Raw genomic sequence first — 21,343 nt, 5'->3', positions numbered from 1 at the left:
ACATAATTATTAACTGATGGTAATTTCACTGATTCAGCCACATTCATTGAACCCTAAAACCTTGGGTTAGATAACCAATACCACCTTTCTATAGGTTGAACAGTATCATAACGCTATTTAAGCTCCAGGCAGCCATCTTGGACGCCATCTTGAAAATGATGGCTTTATAAGACATATAAATTCCTACATCTTTAGTGTGTTCTTAAGCATGCCTAGAGGTAACATAACTAGTTGAAAAACCTTTTATATAGGGGGGTTAAGTAGTATGTTTTCATAAATTGACCCAAGTAATATTCGCCTAGTGTTATAAAATAAAATGCATGATAGCACCCATAAAGCTACCTCTGGTGCAAGGCTATCACATATTTTCTAACTCTAGACATGTATACCATGACAAAAATCACTATGAGCATTATTCCCCTCAGTTGGTACCGACCAACCCCAGTGGCTTACGGTCTAAACTGCCGGGGGGAGCATCATGGTCTCCGGAGTCACACCACACAAACGAGCAACCCGCGGGGGGGGGGGGGCGCAATACGAGAGAGAGAGACGCGAGATACGAGAGAGAGAGAGAGAGAGAGACAGAGACAGAGAGCGGGAGCAACCTTAATACCTATTTAATTTTGTCCGGGGGGGGGGGGGGGGGGGGGCGCATTATGAGAGAGAGAGACACGAGATACAAGAGAGAGAGAGAGAGAGACAGACACAAGATACAAGAGAGAGACAGAGAGCGGGAGCAACCTTAATACCTATTTAATTTTGGAGGCAGGCCATGGAGCCCATGAAAGCCTATTCCCAGCAAACCAGTAAAGATAACGGTTCCCCGCTTGGCATGTACATTGCTCAATACTCTGGCAAGCAACTAAGCTATGTTTGCCGCCATGATTGTACTTAAATGTCATACAATTAATATAAAACGTAATTTTTTATACAGGCATATATTTTAGCCACCTCTCGCTAGGACCCCCCTCCCACTCTACTGCGCATGTGCGACTGCAGTGCACGCAGTAGAGATGGGATTTATGGCTCTCTGAAGTGAGCCGGATCTCTGGGATCCGTTCCTTTCAAAGAGCCGTTCAAAAGACTGGCTCATTTGAGTTACTATGTAGATTTTGTCATTTTGATTATGATTACAAATAACTTCAACCCTATATAAATGTATTTCTGACATACATATGTAGCCTACATTACCTGCTATTTGAAAATAGCCGATCTACAAGCTCACAAATTATTTTTTCTTTCTTTTTTTTTACATTTTATTCATTGGAAAACCTGTGAAATAGGACATTCTTAAAGTACATTTTGATACCAATACTTATGTACTTTTACTTAACATTCCAAGTTTCTACTTGTGGCAGAGTATTTCCACATGGATTGCAGTATTGATATTTTTTTTACTTAAGTAAAGAATTTGAGTACTTTTCCCACCACTGTTCATTTACAAAAGGAACGGCTCCCTACTACGAACCGGATCCCATCGTTCATTTCAAAGAGCCGTTCACAAGACTTGATTCGTTCGCGAACGTCCCATATCTAACACGCAGTAGCAGCAGCAGCAGACAGACAATCGTATGGCATTTTGGACACAACACGGATAGTATTGTTATTGCACAAGATACACAAGCTGCAAACACATAAACAGCTTTTAGGAACACTTTTTCTCTTTCGGTTTTCGGCGGCGGCGGGGGGCGCGACCGGACCGTTTTAATGCCTCTGATCGGATACAGACAGAGAAAGATACACCGTACTCCGTCCTCCGTCCTGTGTGTGTGTGTGTGTGTGTGTGTGTGTGTGTGTGTGTGTGTGTGTGTGTGTGTGCGTGTGCGCGTGCGTGCGCGCGTGCGTGCGCGCGTGCGTGCGCGCGTGCGCTGCAGTGAAAACCTGTCTGTTTCTCTGTCTCTCCGATTCATGTTCACAAAAAACATTGCCTCACTCCATAACCACTGGATCGTGCATCATAATAATGCGTTAATAGAGCACGCACGCCGAACGCACACAGTCAGTGACACATTCGCGATCGTGCAAATGCTATGGTGTAACTAAATAGCCTACGCATGTAACATTGTGTTGACGGAGGGACGCTGCTCTAACGTGCAAGCTTCAATCGTTATGTTGCTTTCTGCAATGGAGAGCAGGGGTAGGATGAGGAATAGTGGAATACACAAAAAACATGATACCAGCGAGGCATTTATGTAATTTCCAACATCAAAAACCCCAAATATTAACAACAATCAACGGGTCGACATGTCTCAGAACGTGCCTACTTTCGCCATTTGATTTGTCCTGACTCCTATTATATTGGTGCTAAAAAAGGTCACCAGCACTTTCGCCTATATCATATTCGCCTACACGCATTTGGTCCTATCGCCTGGCATTTTCGCCTTGGAGGAGAGTCTTTTCACCTACCTGTCTGAGCCATTTCGCCTACCCTCAATTCTGCTGTCAGACTGTCCATGTTTGCATATTTTCTCTTTGTCATTTAAATATTATAGTGACAGGTGCTCTGTCATTTTAACCTACGTTATTTTGTCTAGATTGATATTTCTATGCATTTGATGTTGATATTGATGACGTACCTTAGCCTGGTGTAACCAGTGTAGGTACTAATGCAGCTAACTAACACTTAACTGCAGTATCCTTGTTTTAACATGGCTGAGCTAGGCCAGTATTACCTTGCTTATTGTAAGAGTCTAAATGATTGTTCTTCTTCGTTTCAGACCCCATCGTTAAGGATCAGGGTCGAGGAGCAACTCCTGGAGGAATGGCTGCCAGCAACACACCTGTTAGCTCATCTAGTATGATGGCTGGTATGTAAATATATGTAAATATATGTAAATATACCTGTTAGCTCATCTAGTATGATGGCTGGTATGTAAATATATGTAAATATACCTGTTAGCTCATCTAGTATGATGGCTGGTATGTAAATATATGTAAATATATGTAAATATACCTGTTGGCTCATCTAGTATGATGGCTGGTATGTAAATATATGTAAATATATGTAAATATACCTGTTAGCTCATCTAGTATGATGGCTGGTATGTAAATATATGTAAATATACCTGTTAGCTCATCTAGTATGATGGCTGGTATGTAAATATATGTAAATATACCTGTCAGCTCATCTAGTATGATGGCTGGTATGTAAATATATGTAAATATATCTAGTGCATCTCTTCTCCGCTAGTCCCTCCCTAACATCTTAGTCCAGCTTTTGTTTGTTGACTAAATTGTATTCATCATAGCCATCATAACTCTTTGTTTTCCAGTAATTAACATAATTAACTCTTTGTTTTCCAGTAATCATTTAGTGCCACCCTATCACCACTAGAGGGCGCCCAGTGGCCATAGAATAATAGAGATATGCTGGTAATGCATGCCCAAGCCCTGGAGCCATGACTTGCCAGAACACTTTCCTTTGTGCATGTACAGGAAGAGAATGAAGTTAGCTTGAAGTTAGCTATTGGCTACCAAGCATTTTAGAAGATCTATTTTTGGCAATTTAGCCACGATTAAACCTTGCACACCTCATGCATGGGAAAAAAACAGAGAAGAATGAGCTCTAAAAAATCCAATGCAATCCTGGATTGCATTGGAGTGGATTTGTGCAGTTTGTTCACAGCTTTTAAACAAAAAAATCCGATTGGAAATCCGTTCAGGCATTCTTGAGATAATAGCCATTATGTTTTACATGTTATGTAAACAAAAATGGCTGCCCTGTATGTTAGATGGGGTTGTATGGGGGTGGAACATGCAAAATCGCGATTGAAATCATGTTCACTAGATTTGATGGGGTCCAATTTTTTTTTTTTTTTTTTTATATCCCGAACTAGTTCGGGATAGGCACTCTGGGATGCGATAATAATCCCGAACTAGTTCGGGATAGGCACTCAATGAGTCAACATAATTAACTCTTTGTTTTCCAGTCATTAACATAATTAACTCTTTGTTTTCCAGGCATTACGTCCATGTCGTCAACGCAGCCTCTCGCCAACATGGCCGCCGGATCGCCCGTCATCTCCGCCCCCAACCCTCTGGCACCGCAAGTCCCAGCAGCCACTGGGGCACAGCCCTAAGCCCCACCCCCTCCCTACCGGCCACACCCCCTCGTGGCCACACCCCCTTTTTATTATGTTAAAGAAAAACGACGAAGAAGAAGAAGACGAAGAAGAATTGCTTTTCACGTTCAGTTTATATTTTCAGAAGAAATCTTGGACTTGACAGAAATGTTAGTTGATTGGTTAATATTCCTATTTATCATATTAATCAATTGATTATTGATGTTATTGTCAGGATTATTAGTTACCTTTTCACCATCCAGAAGAGAAATACATTCTAATAACCATGTAGACATGAAGAGAATGGAGAAGAATAAAATTTATTTTGTATGTTCCAAATAATACTGCTCTGTGCTTGAAGCCTTGTCTGTTTGTTTAGGGGGTAAAATAAGGAATCCTGCTGGTTGTAAAAATACACCCTGAAACTCTTCTTTCCAAACTCATTTAAACCTGGAGACCCTTGATTCTCTGATTCTTCTAAGTCCTAAACAGTTTTCTGTATGAGTAGTACAGTAGTTACAGTAGTCTAACCCAGGGTTGTATGAGTAGTACAGTAGTTACAGTAGTACAGTTGTTACAGTAGTACAGTTGTTACAGTAGTTACAGTAGTACAGTAGTTACAGTAGTCTAACCCAGTAGTACAGTAGTTACAGTAGTCTAACCCAGGGCTGTATGAGTAGTACAGTTGTTACAGTAGTACAGTTGTTACAGTAGTACAGTTGTTACAGTAGTACAGTTGTTACAGTAGTACAGTTGTTACAGTAGTTACAGTAGTACAGTAGTTACAGTAGTCTAACCCAGTAGTACAGTAGTTACAGTAGTCTAACCCAGGGCTGATCTACCAGTAGATCAAAGGCTGTGTGGGTGTGTCATGTGATCACATGACATAAAATATGTCATTAGAGTATTAAAACTCCTCTTTTTGGCATCTGTCACTTAAGCAGGGTTCCCACGGTCATGAAATTCCTGGAAATATTTTGAAATTATAAAAAATATTTTTCCAGTACTGGAAAAGTTTTGGAATTGATCAAGGGTCCTGGAAGGTCCTGGAAAAAATAGCTATGCATTGTCTTTGGTTATTGATTTTCGCTCTCCATTCCGACACGTCGCCACTCCGAAATTGACTTCTAATTGTCGGAGTGGCGACACTCCCATAGAGGTTAACTGTTCTGCTGCCCTTGACGATCCTCACCGTCATTAAAACCGGTTACTACACGACGCCATTGACAGCGCTCACCGTCAATCTTACTGTATTTACAGTAAATGTATTAATACTTACAGTATGTAGCTCTGGTCGCGGCCGCATCGGTAATGTCCGCGATTTGTTTAAAACGCACGTTGGGCGTGCACGCGAAGTGAAGCTCCTCCATGTTAAGTCAATGGAGAGGCCCATAAAGAGACTTCATTTACTCCAAATAAGACTTTATATCCCATAGCACAGCTCCAAACAACAACAACAAGACAAGCCTTGCGGCCGCCATGACACACTGTCACATGACACATGTCATGTGACTAGATGACGTAATCGTTGATGTCATTCAGCAGTCCGTGTGTGTACACACATTCCAGGCATGCCTTACACAATAACAGCGTGTGCTAATGGGCGGATCTGCGTGGCGTCAAAGAAAAGTTAACCCTTCATACCCTGCAGCACTAATTGTGTTAAATGGGAAGACCACCCATTTTCAATAATGAACTGTGTCATTAATAGGAGTTGTGTGGAAATAGAAAAAAAGTTCCCCCTATTCTGTGTTGCCTAGAACTGGAGGATTGATTTTAGGGTTTGTATTGTAAAGTACAACTTGATGACATCACACATTGTACTTTACAATACAAACCCCAAAATCAATCCTCCAGTTCTAGGCAACACAGAAGAGGGGGAACTTTTTTTTATTTATTTCCACACAACTCTTCTAAGGTATATCAATGACATAGTTCAATATTGAAAATGGGTGGTCTTCCCCTTTAAGTTTAGGGTTAGGGTTAGAGATAGGCTTAGTGTCGGAATGGAGACATGTCGGAGTGGCGGGATGCACCCTGGTAGATCATGTTAGATCATGTTGAGCTCCTCATTTTAAAAGTAGCTCTCAAGTAGGGGTGGGCGATATGGAAAAATACAATATCACAATAGTTTCCCAATAAGTATCACGATACACGATTTTATCACGATTCTTTTTCACGTTGGTTTTTATGGTTATTTTTCAAGTTACTTGACAAAAACTAGACTCTCTGGGTTCCTTTTGGGAGGTCTAAATTGAACAATTTACAAGTATGTAACTCTGACAGTATACAAATGAAACCAAATGGACCCTTACGGGTCCATTTGGTTTCATTTGTATACTGTCAGAGTTAAGTGGAGACCTCAGCATTTTAAAGTTTGGGAACTACTGATTTAGACCAGAATGCAGGTTTAAATGAATTCGGCAATGAATCTCTGTATTGCTGTCCAGTGGATCTCCTGGTCTGACCCAACGCAGCACATTCTATGCTGTCCAGTGGATGTCCTGGTCTGACCCAACGCAGTGGATCTCTTGGTCTGACCCAACGCAGTGGATCTCTTGGTCTGACCCAACGCAGCACATTCTGTGCTGCCCGGCGGATCTCATCGGATCCTCCGGCGTCTGGAATGGACCGGAGGGGGACATGACTGCTGCTGTCCGCTTTGAGTAAATGAGGAAGTGATCCACGGTGGAAAACCAGTGATAAATCATGGCGATTTTATCATTATAATGGATAAGCCTAAACAAACCAGTTCACATGAACAATACTGAGGTAAAATAAGATATCTGAACGGCTACATTTATTTATACAACAGGCCTAGGATTATTGAATGCTTTAACTGTTGAAAAATAGCAGATATACAAGCTCACAGCGCGGCACTCTATTTTGAAAATTTTGAATATGTATTTTTAAAGCGAACGTCTCACGTAACTCAAATTTAGCTTCTGGGGGGTCCCTGGAACTAGATATTTTGAGATGGGGGGTCCGTGGCCAAATACATATCATTTTGGGGGTCCTTCACATGAAAAGGTTTGAGAACCACTGACATAGTAGTCTCTCAAGAACAGACTAACTGAGCTCCGGTTGAGTGAAAAGGACCCTTTCTTTGACGATGGCTGGCCAGATTGCTGACATAGAAACATGAAGGATTCAAAAGACACTTATAGAATCGGGTCAAAATTCAAATTTTCACAATTTTTCAAAAATAGCAGATCTACAAGCTCGCAGCGCGGCACTCGGTGCCGTGCTGTGAGCTTGTATATCTGCTATTTTTCAATAGTTAAAGCATTAAATAATAATACACAATACTGTGTGCCGGTTCTGAATGGGTTGAACCAGCACATCAGTTAAAGGGAGGTTTGCCCAGGATTATTTTTCTTCTGATCGCCAAAATAAGAGGCTCCTGAATGAGTGAAGCTCAAACCTTTTCCATGTCATGTTCTGAACAAACACTCATCACAAAAGAACAAAAACAAATATCTCTTATAGCAGTGATACTCAAACTCAGGCTCGCGGGCCACTTCCGGCCCGTGGCACAATTTTGACTGGCCATCAATCAACCAGTCAAGCCCAAAATTAACCCAATAGAGGTATTAAAAAGTCCTTAAATTGTCACTTTATAAATGTGCAGTTAACCTCTATTATAGAGGGTATCTGCACATTTCTAAAGTGACAATTTAAGGACTTTTTAATACCTCTAAAATGACAAATTAAACATTGTTTTCTCACTCAGCAGTAAAGTTTAAGTGTATAATACACTTAAACTTTATGTTATAATAGCCTACACTTAAACTTTATGTTGGTTTGTTTACTGTTGAGAGAGAAAACAATTATCTGTTAATCATCTGGAGACCCTCTAGATATCATTTGAGGACCCCCTGGTGGTCCCGACCCACAGGTTGAGAACCTCAGCTCATAGCTCAGTGGTATGTTTGCTTTCAGTCGTCTATTAAAGAAATACATTAATTCAAAGGAGCTTTATTGGCATGAGAAAACATTTACAATTTACATTGCCAAAGCAAGTGTCAAAAAAATATCTAATGGCTTTGTAATTAATTAATCGCATTTTAATCGCACATCAATATTTGACCTGGGAACAGTGAGAAACATTTTTTTATGGATTTTGGTACACAAGGGAATCAATTTATAACAAATACATAAGCTTAGGGGAGGAAGGGACAGCATTGTGTAAACAGCTATGTCTCATTGTATCATTTTATATTCACAGGGTAAACAGGTAAACAATCTAGATGGTATAAGAAAAAAACAAAGACTCAGATTTAAAATGCATTTAAATACTGTAGGTAGGCCTATGTGCAGTAGGTCTAGATGTCAATTAAAGAGTGTTTTATGGAGGAGAAAGCCTACAATCCTTAATGCAGGGCTGCCCAAAACGGTAGATGGTGATTTGTGCAGGTAGGTAGACCACATGACATCTAAACATATATAATTAAAATATGAAAAGAATATGCCAATATGACATCAAGAAGGGCCTGTCAGCTCCCTTCATGGCTTCTAAAGTAGGCAAACCTCCAATGCAATACTTTGTTCAAGAGTCAGTCCCAAAACCTACCACTTCCATACAGAATGGGATGAAGACATTTCCCCCAGTATTTACCATTTATTTCCCCCTTACAGTAAGTGTGTTTGTCTAAAATGTAACACCAGTGCTGCTATTCCAAAGCCCCCCTCAGGCCCTCAACTAAAACATTTTGGATGAGTAGATCATGTTGAGATAGTCGATAGTCATTTTAAAATTAGATCTCACGTCAAAAAAGTGTGGTCACCCCTGCCTTAATGGCAACACTCTGAGCCCCCACCTCACCTCTAAAATACACTTTATGAACACAACACTCTGAGCCCACCTCACCTCTAAAATACACTTTATGAACACAACACTCTGACCCCACCTCACCTCTAAAATACACTTTATGAACACAACACTCTGACCCCACCTCACCTCTAAAATACACTTTATGAACACAACACTCTGACCCCACCTCACCTCTAAAATACACTTTATGAACACAACACTCTGAGCCACCTCACCTCTAAAATACACTCACGAGGTGAGGTGGGGTCAGAGTGTTGTGTTCATAAAGTGTATTTTAGAGGTGAGGTGGGTCAGAGTGTTGTGTTCATAAAGTGTATTTTAGAGGTGAGGTGGGTCAGAGTGTTGTGTTCATAAAGTGTATTTTAGAGGTGAGGTGGGGGTCAGAGTGTTGTGTTCATAAAGTGTATTTTAGAGGTGAGGTGGGGTCAGAGTGTTGTGTTCATAAAGTGTATTTTAGAGGTGAGGTGTGTTCATAAAGTGTATTTTAGAGGTGAGGTGAGGTCAGATTGTTGCCACTGAGGAAAGCAGGCTTTCTCCTCCATAAAACACTCTTTGTTTTGGTGAGCAGAGAAAGTGTGTTTGTTATTTTGACTACAGAAGAGCGGCTGAGCAGGCTTTGTGCAGCGCAGAGGATCATCAGTGACACAGCGTTAAGGAGAACTCATGGCACTGGGTGAAAAAATGGGTTTCAAAATTGTGGGATAAAAATTTATAAAAAAAAAAGGAGAACTCATTCTAACGCTATGGAGCAGAGCTGTGTTTCTACAGGCTCTGCTCCATCTGACAGACCCGTCGGCAAATGAATAGACCGCGTTTTCTCAGCCCCTACCAGTGCTCAACTTGTCTAAATAAACTAAACTACTTCACTACTCACCAAACCAAAGGTAGTTTTGTGTTGTTGAAAGTCTATTCTCCGCAGTGGGAAACCCCTCAGCACCCCACCTACTCTGTAAAATACATTATTTTTGTCATGAAATAAAACGCACCCACCTCGAGCCACCCAGCGGCCACCGCAGATACAACGGTTCACAACCCGGAAATAAGCGGCGGTCGAGTTGGATTGATTGATTGATTGAAGACTTTATTGTCAGTTTGCATAGGAAAAGGTACAGTTTCATGACGGTACAGTTCACTGGTACAAGGTCTACTAAAAGGAGATCCATGAAAAGACTAAGCTTATTTCCACAGGAAACCATTAAAGTATCTCATATAACATTGAATGACAGACGAATAGAACACAGTACTATGCAGTAGATAGGCTAATGTAAAGAAAAATAAAATGAGAGAACAAAAAAGAAAAAAGAAAACAGTAAGTCTAAACAAACAGTATAAAGAAGGGGCAGGGGAGGGTAGGGTTGGGCTAGGTTTTTACCAGTTGCGAACGGCTGCAGCTGCCTGTAAGTGGTTTTTCAGGGCAATTTTAAAGGATGCTAGTGATCCACACTCCTTTATGGCCTTCGGTAAGGCTTTCCACATTTTGGTGGTAGGCCTATAGCAGAAGAACGAGTTTGACCCTTTGTTGGTTTTGACTCTGGGTTGAAAGTGATCTGTGGCGCTGCCTCTGGTGTTGTAATTATGGACATCCTTAATGTTTATAAAGTATTTTGACAGGTACTTGGGTATCATAGTGGTGTAGTGTCATAGTGGTGTAGTGATGCACTTTATTTCATGCCAAAAATAGTGTATTTTACATAGTGGGTGCTGAGAGGTTTACCACCGCGGAGAATAGACTTTCAACAACGCAAAACTACCTTTGGTTTGGTGAGTAGTGAAGTAGTTTAGTTTATTTAGACTGAAGTTGAGGCTGAGAAAACGCGGTCTATTCATTTGCCGACTGGAGGTGACGCTATGGAGCAGAGCTGTGTTTCTACCATGAAGACGGTGAAACTACGCCCTCTAGTGGAGCAGCCGGTAGTTCCTTCCTGCACTGTGAGATTAGTTCAGATCAGATCTGTAGTTTCCACCATGAACGTCTCTCTGGTCTCTGCTCTCCTCGGTGAAACCACGCCCTCTAGCGGAGCAGCCGGTAGTTCCTGTACTGTAGTTTCCACCATGAACGTCTCTCTGGTCTCTGCTCTCCTCGGTGAAACTACGCCCTCTAGCGGAGCAGCCGGTAGTTCCTGTACTGTAGTTTCCACCATGAACGTCTCTCTGGTCTCTGCTCTCCTCGCCGCTGCTTGTGCAGCTTTCCTCGGACACAGGTTTATGAAGCTCAGGTACTGTGTGGATCTATAACTCTATACTGGTGTTATTGTCATTAGAACAACGAGCAGGTTGTTTGTAAATCTGTCTTTTACAGCGTGACGGCAGTTCCGTGTAGAGAAACTGCAGGGCAGTTCTGAATGTAGGCTAAAGTTTACTGCTGTCCAGAGGCGTCAATTGGGTATGGCAAGCAATGGCAGCTGCCATACCTTGGCTACAGGGGAAAACGAATACAATGTACTGTAATCGTGCCTGTTGCTAAGGTATGGCAACATGACTGGTGAAGACACCAGTCATGTTGCCATACCTTAGCCTTTTCTGAACTGACGCCGCTGCTGCTGTCGATCTGCAGCAAGCAGGAATACTAATAATTATAATAATAATAATAATAATAATGATGAGTCTATAAAACTGTTTAATTTGATGTGCACATGTCATGCAGGAGTCATTACAATACTAATATGAATATAAAACTGTTTAATTTGACGTGCACATGTCATGCAGGAGTCATTACAATACTAATATGAATATAAAACTGTTTAATTTGATGTGCACATGTCATGCAGGAGTCATTACAATACTAATATGAATATAAAACTGTTTAATTTGATGTGCACATGTCATGCAGGAGTCATTACAATACTAATATGAATATAAAACTGTTTAATTTGATGTGCACATGTCATGCAGGAGTCATTACAATACTAATATGAATATAAAACTGTTTAATTTGATGTGCACATGTCATGCAGGAATCATAACAATACTAATATGAATATAAAACTGTTTAATTTGATGTGCACATGTCATGCAGGAATCATAACAATACTAATATGAATATAAAACTGTTTAATTTGATGTGCACATGTCATGCAGGAATCATAACAATAATACTAATATGAATATAAAACGGTTTAATTTACAGGGAAGTGATTCTCTCTAGCAGAGAAGTGGGAGTGAAACATCTTCCTAACTGTCAACTGTTAAAGAATATCGGTGGGTGAAACCTTTATGACGTTCATTTAATGTTTTAAAACCTGTATGACATTCATTTAATGTTTTAAAACCTTTATGACGTTCATTTAATGTTTTAAAACCTGTATGACGTTCATTTAATGTTTTAAAACCTGTATGACATTCATTTAATGTTTTAAAACCTTTATGACGTTCATTTAATGTTTTAAAACCTTTATGACGTTCATTTAATGTTTTAAAACCTTTATGACGTTCATTTAATGTTTTAAAACCTGTATGACATTCATTTAATGTTTTAAAACCTGTATGACATTCATTTAATGTTTTAAAACCTTTATGACGTTCATTTAATGTTTTAAAACCTTTATGACATTCATTTAATGTTTTAAAACCTTTATGACGTTCATTTAATGTTTTAAAACCTTTATGACATTCATTTAATGTTTTAAAACCTTTATGACGTTCATTTAATGTTTTAAATGTTTTTAGTATGTTTGTTTCATTTAAATGTTTTAATGTCATGAAACAGTCTGTAAACAAACTGTTTCATGACATGATCTGATAGACAGACAGACAGACAGACAGACAGACAGACAGACAGACAGACAGACAGACAGACAGACAGACAGACAGCATCAGGTTAAACATAAACCCAGTTTGAAGTCCACAACTTTATTGTGTGTGTGTGTGTGTGTGTGTGTGTGTGTGTGTGTGTGTGTGTGTGTGTGTGTGTGTGTGTGTGTGTGTGTGTGTGTGTGTGTGTGTGTGTGTGCGCGCGCAGTGGCGTCAGTTCAGAAAAAGCTAAGGTATGGCAACATGACAAGACACCAGTCATGTTGCCATACCTTAGCACAGGCATGATACATTTATTTTAAGTACCTTTAATTTCCTCCCCAGTTTCTACAGTTTCTTGGGCTGGATATGGCAGCCTGGAACGGTTGTTCAAGTGCAGCTAAACTTGGCATGTTAGTAAACGTGCCACAATTAACAATAATGCATTGCACCTGTGCAGCTGACCTGCGGAACCTGGGAATATACCATTCTGTCAAGATGGGGAGAATATAATTATAATACCTTGTTAGAGTGACCATTTTGTTAAATGTTGCATTTGTAGTTATTTTACTGTAATTTAACAACATAATAACCAGCACAGATAGACAAAGAGACATTCATGGATTTATATTTAAAAGTTACTTTTATTTTCCCCCCTGGACCCAGGGTATGGCAGCTGCATACCCCTGCCATACCCAATTGACGCCCCTGTGTGTGTGTGTGTGTGTGTGTGTGTGTGTGTGTGTGTGTGTGTGTGTGTGTGTGTGTGTGTGTGTGTGTGTGTGTGTGTGTGTGTGTGTGTGTGTGTGTGTGTGCGCGCGCGCACCTAGAGAAATGTTTTGTTAAAAACACAGTGTGGATTTGATTTTGTGCAGTTATGTAATACCAGTAAGACTCCCTAATCGGGAGATAAGCGACCGTAGGTCATTTATCTCCACAAATAGGGCAAACATTTTTTATTCCATAAACTTCCTGATCCATGTTGATGACATGAGTGTAGACATACTGTGTAGTGATTTTCGGGCCAAAACTGTAGGAGCAGTGGCCAAAAATGTGTTTTAAAAATCGGCCTGTAGGTGGCGCTAGAAAAGGGCCATGTGAGAAATGAGGGGTGGGCTGTCCGCGTTGCCTTGGCGGACGAATAGGTACTGGCCCCGGCTCTCCCGGACGCTCCTAGCCTGAGTTACGGCATTTTATGTGAGCTGCAGTGGCAGGGGGTCCTCCACTGGGGGCGCCACCACTTTTGCATCCGTTCTGGAGCACCAGGAGTGGGTGGTCCCCAGGAATTCCCCGTGAGCAGCTCCGTTGGGGTGGTCATTTGGTCATTTTTGCACATTTGGTATTTTTTTTACACCTGGGGGTCCCCCAGGGACCTGGGGGTCCCTGGAACTCCGGGGGTCCTTGGAGGTTGTAGTTTGGCAGGCAAGGAGTTTGTGTGGAAATTTTGGCATGGATCGGGCCAACGGTGGCCGAGATATGAGCAGGCCAAAAGTGTGACGTGTGAGGTGTGACGGACTGACGTGTGACGTGTGACGGACTGACGCACGGACACCTCGAGCAGCTTTCTGTAGTAAGATGCGACCTACGGTCGCAATTAAATGTATTGTTTATGATTTTATCCAGATTTCGGGGCGGAGGACCTGACCATTCTGAGTGATGGACGGGCCATCATGAGTACGGTATGATTATTATGACATCACTTCCTGTTGTCGCCGTCCAATGAGCAGCCAGATTGTTTCAGTGTGAATGAAACTCTTCAAGTTTAAAAACTAATAATTAATTATACCCTGAGAATGACCATATATGGACTTTTATACCCTGAGAAATCTCATAGCTTGTCTGTCTGACTGTCAGTACAGGAAGTGATGTCACGTGACATCCTTTTTATGCCCATATATGAGTAATTCTGTACCACATCACTGTGACTCACTGACATCACGTGACATCACTTCCTGTACTGACAGTCAGACAATACTGACAAGGATAAAATAAAATAAAAAGTCCATAAATGGTCATTCCCAGAAAAAGAAAAAATACTTTTATGCCCATACATGGATATTTCTGATGTCATAAATCCCAGGCTGAAAATGAGAATGTTAGGGTACCCCCTTATGCCCATATATGGAGATCCACAGGCATCAAACCAAGGCCCTAACTCACCAAGGCCCTGCTTGGCATTACTTACGTACGTTTTATGCCCATATATGGAGATTCCTATATTGTCAATATTAAGGACATTATTAAGGATATTATGTTAGCAATATTAAGGACATATATGGGAATACCCATATTTGGTAATGTCCATATATGGTCATGTTTTGACATAACATAACTATCATGAAGGGGTCTCCATATATGAGTAACTGGTCCCATATACATCACTGGCCAGATGGCCAAGAATTGCATGTCACCCTGAGGTCACATGTCACCCTGAGGTCACATGTCACCCTGAGGTGTCTTACTAGTAAAACACACCTGCAACGGCCTAAAGGGCGAGGTCGTGCCATCTGTCTTGGCCATCGGTTTTTGCCATATATGGATTCTGTTAGCGTGGTTTTATTTGATCCTTTCTTAAAATATATATCGGACCAGTTACCCATAATGGAGATCCCTATACCCATATATGGAGATACAGGCATTTGGTTAGACTGACATGTATAGGCCTATATATAGTCATTCACGGATATGGGAGTCATCCTGGTGATGTCAGAATGAGTCAGCCATAGCCATATATGGAGAGTTAATGATGTCAGTGTTGGTCAGCTCCATATATGGAGGTCCATGACATCAGGGATCTCCATATATGGGCAGGTCAGCCTCCATATATGGGCAGGATGACATCAGGGATCTCTATATATGGGCACATTGGGCAGGTCATTCTCCATATATGGGCAGGTCAGCCATAGACATTGAGGTGTTACGGAATCGGGTTAACCCTAACCCTAACCCTTTGTAATTGATGTTATCCTATGTATAGCACTGTGTTCTATCCGTCTGTCTTTCAATGTTATATGAGATACATAAAGTGGTTCCTGTGTAAATAAGCCGTAAGGCTTTCTAGGATCTCCTTTTAGTTGACCTTGTACCAGTAATTTGTGCTGTCATGAAACTGTACTTTTTTCTATTGCAAACTGCTAATAAACTCTTCAATCCTTCATCAGATGCATAGAAATAAAAAAGTAGTGAATAGGTTCTTGGTCACCAAGAACCTATTCACTACAAATTAATTTAAAATCAATAAAATAAAGCAATCAAAACATCATCAAAGCTTATACCCTACCCAAGTATTTTTACTCTAGGGTCTAAAGTATCCAGATACATAACAGTAACAGAGTATATTTACTCTAGGGTCTAAAGTATCCAGATACATGACAGTAACAGAGTATTTTTACTCTAGGGTCTGAAGTATCCCGGCCTGCCATCCTTCTCAGATCTTCCTGGTAAACTTTACACCTTGGATCTGCTGGATCAAACAGCAGATCCTGAGGAGCTGAGCATCCAAGCAGGACAGGATCTACTGGATTCCTTCAACCCTCATGGAATCAGCGTGTTTACAGACCAGAAAGGTAACCATACGTCTATATGTACAGTACAGTAAACTATAGGATCATAGAACGCAGAGAGACAGCGTCTCAGTAAACTATAGGATCGTAGAACGCAGAGAGACAGTGTAGTGTCTCAGTAAACTATAGGATCGTAGAACGCAGAGAGACAGCGTAGCGTCTCAGTAAACTATAGGATCATAGAACGCAGAGAGACAGCGTAGCGTCTCAGTAAACTATAGGATCATAGAACGCAGAGAGACAGCGTAGCGTCTCAGTAAACTATAGGATCATAGAACGCAGAGAGACAGCGTAGCGTCTCAGTAAACTATAGGATCATAGAATGCAGAGAGACAGCGTAGCGTCTCAGTAAACTATAGGATCATAGAACGCAGAGAGACAACGTAGCGTCTCAATAAACTATAGGATCATAGAACGCAGAGAGTTTGATTGATTGAAGGCTTTATTAGAAGTTTGCATAGGAAAATGTACAGATTCATGACGGTACAGTTCACTGGTACAAGGTCTACTAAAAGGAGATCCATGAAAAGACTAAGCTTATTTCAACAGGAAACCATTAAAGTATCTCATATAACATTGAATGACAGACAAATAGAACACAGTACTATGCAGTAGATATGTAAAGAAAAAAAGAAAACAGTAGGTCTATACAATCAGTAAGTACAGTATATACAATATATACAAGGAAGGGGCAGGTAACAGTAAGTCTAAACAATCAGTATGTACAGTATATACAAGGAAGGGGCAGGGAGGGTAGGGTTGGGCTAGGTTTTTACCAGTTGTGAACGGCTGCTGCCTGTAAGTGGTTTTTTAGGGCAATTTTAAAGGATGCTAGTGATCCACACTCCTTTATGGCCTTCGGTAAGGCATTCCACATTTTTGTGGTGTAGCAGAAGAACGAGTTCGACCCTTTCTTTGAGTTGACTCTGGGTTGAACGTGATCTGTGGCACTGCCTCTGGTGTTGTAATTATGGACATCCTTAACGTTTTTAAAGTATTTTGACAGGTACTTGGGTATCATAGTGGTGTAGTGTATCTTGTACACCAGGCCCATTGCAAGTTGCTGTACTCTGTCATCTACTCTGAGCCACCCCACTCTTAACTGGTGAGTAGCGGTGAGGTGAGTCTGATTGGGAAGGTTAAGCAGGACCCTAATTAGTTTATTTTGGGCTGTTTGGAGTTTAGTTTTTAGGGCTTGTGGGGCGTCACGATACCATACGTGGACTCCATAGTCAAAGAGGGGCTGGATTATTGCACCAGCTATGGTCTTCAGTGTGTTGAAGTTGACCATTGGGGCGATCCTCTGTAGGAAACGAGTTCGTTGGTTGATTTTTTGTATTACTTTTGAAGTCATCTTTTCGCTGGAAAGATTAGCTTCAAGGATACATCCTAAGTAGGAGATTTCGTTTTTTCGTGTTATGACCTTGTCACCCACTTTGATTGTGAAGTTCTCTACCTTTTTGAGGTTATGATTTGATCCAAAGAGGATGGACTCGGTTTTGCCCAGGTGAATTGATAATTTGTTGTCGTTAAGCCATGTGCAGATCTTACTCAGTTCAGAGTTAAGTGTCTTTTCAACCTGCAAGTGATCCTTGCCCGAGACTAGGAGAGCCGAGTCATCCGCGAACAGGAACAGGTTGCAGTCGCAAGCAGATGCCATGTCGTTCACGTATATTAGGAACAACAGAGGTCCCAGCGTAGCGTCTCAGTAAACTATAGGATCGTAGAACGCAGAGAGACAGCGTAGCGTCTCAGTAAACTATAGGATCGTAGAACGCAGAGAGACAGCGTAGCGTCTCAGTAAACTATAGGATCATAGAACGCAGAGAGACAGCGTAGCGTCTCAGTAAACTATAGGATCATAGAACGCAGAGAGACAGCGTAGCGTCTCAGTAAACTATAGGATCATAGAACGCAGAGAGACAGCGTAGCGTCTCAGTAAACTATAGGATCATAGAACGCAGAGAGACAGCGTAGCGTCTCAGTAAACTATAGGATCGTAGAACGCAGAGAGACAGCGTAGCGTCTCAGTAAACTATAGGATCGTAGAACGCAGAGAGACAGCGTAGCGTCTCAGTAAACTATAGGATCGTAGAACGCAGAGAGACAGCGTAGCGTCTCAGTAAACTATAGGATCATAGAACGCAGAGAGACAGCGTAGCGTCTCAGTAAACTATAGGATCATAGAATAAACTATAGGATCATAGAATAAACTATAGGATCATAGAATAAACTATAGGATCATAGAACGCAGAGATGCATGCATGCATGTTATCATGTCATTAATATTCATTAACAGATTAATGTCTCAGTGCTTGGTTCTCACGTTGCGGTGCTTCGGGGCTCAAACTGAACGAGGCAAGAAGAGACGTGTTGTGTAACAAACCTCATCACCACAAACCTGTTGTTCACTGTCTTCACATGCATTGTGTGTTGTCAGATCAGTGTCTGTGTGGTGTATTCTCAGATGACATATACAGTATATATATCATGTATTCTCAGATCAGAGGGTCTATATATCTTATATTTAACAGATCAGAGGGTCTATATATCATGTGTTTAACAGATCAGAGGGTCTATATATCATGTATTTAACAGATCAGAGGGTCTATATATCTTATATTTAACAGATCAGAGGGTCTATATATCATGTATTTAACAGATCAGAGGGTCTATATATCATGTATTTAACAGATCAGAGGGTCTATATATCATGTATTTAACAGATCAGAGGGTCTATATATCATGTATTTAACAGATCAGAGGGTCTATATATCATGTATTTAACAGATCAGAGGGTCTATATATCATGTATTTAACAGACCAGAGGGTCTATATATCTTATATTTAACAGATCAGAGGGTCTATATATCTTATATTTAACAGATCAGAGGGTCTATATATCTTATATTTAACAGATCAGAGGGTCTATATATCATGTGTTTAAACAGATCAGAGGGTCTATATATTCGTGGTGAATCATCCTAAGGACCTTCTCAGTAATGTGGAGATCTATATATCTATATATCATGTGTTTTAACAGATCAGAGGGTCTATATATCATGTATTTAACAGATCAGAGGGTCTATATATCATGTGTTTAACAGATCAGAGGGTCTATATATTCGTGGTGAACCATCCTAAGGATCTTGTCAGTAACGTAGAGATCTATATATCTATATATCATGTGTTTAAACAGATCAGAGGGTCTATATATCATGTGTTTTAACAGACCAGAGAGTCTATATATCATGTATTTAACAGATCAGAGGGTCTATATATCTTATATTTAACAGATCAGAGGGTCTATATATCATGTATTTAACAGATCAGAGGGTCTATATATCTTATATTTAACAGATCAGAGGGTCTATATATCATGTATTTAACAGATCAGAGGGTCTATATATCATGTGTTTTAACAGATCAGAGGGTCTATATATCATGTGTTTTAACAGACCAGAGAGTCTATATATCATGTATTTAACAGATCAGAGGGTCTATATATCTTATATTTAACAGATCAGAGGGTCTATATATCATGTATTTAACAGATCAGAGGGTCTATATATCTTATATTTAACAGATCAGAGGGTCTATATATCATGTATTTAACAGATCAGAGGGTCTATATATCATGTGTTTTAACAGACCAGAGGGTCTATATATCATGTATTTAACAGATCAGAGGGTCTATATATCTTATATTTAACAGATCAGAGGGTCTATATATCATGTGTTTTAACAGACCAGAGGGTCTATATATCTTATATTTAACAGATCAGAGGGTCTATATATTTGTGGTGAACCACCCTAAGGATCTTGTCAGTAATGTGGAGATCTATATATCTATATATCATGTATTTAACAGATCAGAGGGTCTATATATCTTATATTTAACAGATCAGAGGGTCTATATATCTTATATTTAACAGACCAGAGGGTCTATATATCATGTGTTTTAACAGATAAGAGGGTCTATATCTTCGTGGTGAACCACCCTAAGGACCTGGTCAGTAATGTGGAGATCTATACATCTATATATCTTATATCTAACAGATCAGAGGGTCTATATCTTTGTGGTGAACCATCCTAAGGACCTGGTCAGTAATGTGGAGATCTATACATCTATATATCTTATATCTAACAGATCAGAGGGTCTATATCTTCGTGGTGAACCATCCTAAGGACCTGGTCAGTAATGTGGAGATCTATATATCTATATATCATGTGTTTAACAGATCAGAGGGTCTATATCTTCGTGGTGAACCATCCTAAGGATCTTGTCAGTAACGTAGAGATCTTCAATCTGGAAGGAAAAGCTCTGATTCACCTGAAGACGGTGACCTCTGACCTTCTGCACAGGTGTGTCTTATCATCAATAATAATAATAATAATCACTTATTGATCACAGGTTACTGATAGCAGATCAAACTGCATAACATTTATAAATAAAATAGAACAATGAGAACAGACATAACATTTATAAATAAAATAGAACAATGAGAACAGACATGCCCAACATTAACTAACATTACACAAACAGTGATCTAGATTCTAGAACAGCGGTGACACACTGCCCTCTTGTGGTTGCTCAGGGCAGGGCAGGTCATGCCTGTGTTGTTGGCTGAAACAAATCAAACACATTTACAGTCATTTGCAAATCAATGTATTCAAAATGTCTGTTATTTTTGCGACGCTGTCATTTAACAAAGCATTAGCCTCTCTATCCTTATACACATACCTATGTCTCTTATAGGAGATCTACACAATGTGACACGTTGTTAACAAAGCATTAGCCTCTCTATCCTTATACACATACTGTACCTATGTCTCTTATAGGAGATCTACACAATGTGACACGTTGTTAACAAAGCATTAGCCCCTATATCCTTATACACATACCTATGTCTCTTATAGGAGATCTACACAATGTGACACGTTGTTAACAAAGCATTAGCCTCTCTATCCTTATACACATACTGTACCTATGTCTCTTATAGGAGATCTACACAATGTGACACGTTGTTAACAAAGCATTAGCCTCTCTATCCTTATACACATACTGTACCTATGTCTCTTATAGGAGATCTACACAATGTGACACGTTGTTAACAAAGCATTAGCCCCTATATCCTTATACACATACCTATGTC

At 40.3% G+C, this 21,343-nt stretch overlaps 2 protein-coding genes across 3 annotated transcripts in view; both read left to right on the top strand.

The window, feature by feature from the left end:
• Positions 1-4,397, top strand: part of LOC308294306 (casein kinase II subunit alpha-like) — a 33,285-nt gene extending 28,888 nt beyond the window's left edge. For both annotated transcript variants that reach the window (XM_080737034.1, XM_080737033.1), the window contains 2 exons: positions 2,718-2,807; positions 3,961-4,397. In XM_080737034.1, the coding sequence (XP_080593160.1) occupies positions 2,718-2,807; positions 3,961-4,079 (209 nt within the window). In that variant the 3' untranslated portion in view covers positions 4,080-4,397. The remainder of the gene's footprint in view (positions 1-2,717; positions 2,808-3,960) is intronic.
• Positions 4,398-11,021: 6,624 nt separating this feature from the next.
• The window catches only part of LOC308301646 (serum paraoxonase/arylesterase 2-like), a 26,173-nt gene continuing 15,851 nt past the window's right edge, over positions 11,022-21,343 (top strand). The window contains exons 1-5 of the mRNA XM_080745706.1: positions 11,022-11,111; positions 12,023-12,093; positions 14,248-14,303; positions 16,022-16,190; positions 20,429-20,552. Of these exons, the coding sequence (XP_080601832.1) occupies positions 11,035-11,111; positions 12,023-12,093; positions 14,248-14,303; positions 16,022-16,190; positions 20,429-20,552 (497 nt within the window). The 5' untranslated portion in view covers positions 11,022-11,034. The remainder of the gene's footprint in view (positions 11,112-12,022; positions 12,094-14,247; positions 14,304-16,021; positions 16,191-20,428; positions 20,553-21,343) is intronic.

Source organism: Nannobrachium achirus (genome assembly GCF_963921795.1).
Source record: "Nannobrachium achirus genome assembly, chromosome: 2".
Taxonomy (NCBI): Eukaryota; Metazoa; Chordata; class Actinopteri; order Myctophiformes; family Myctophidae; genus Nannobrachium; species Nannobrachium achirus.
The sequence above is the reverse complement of the archived record's forward strand: the minus strand, read 5'-3'. Positions and strand labels throughout refer to the sequence as shown.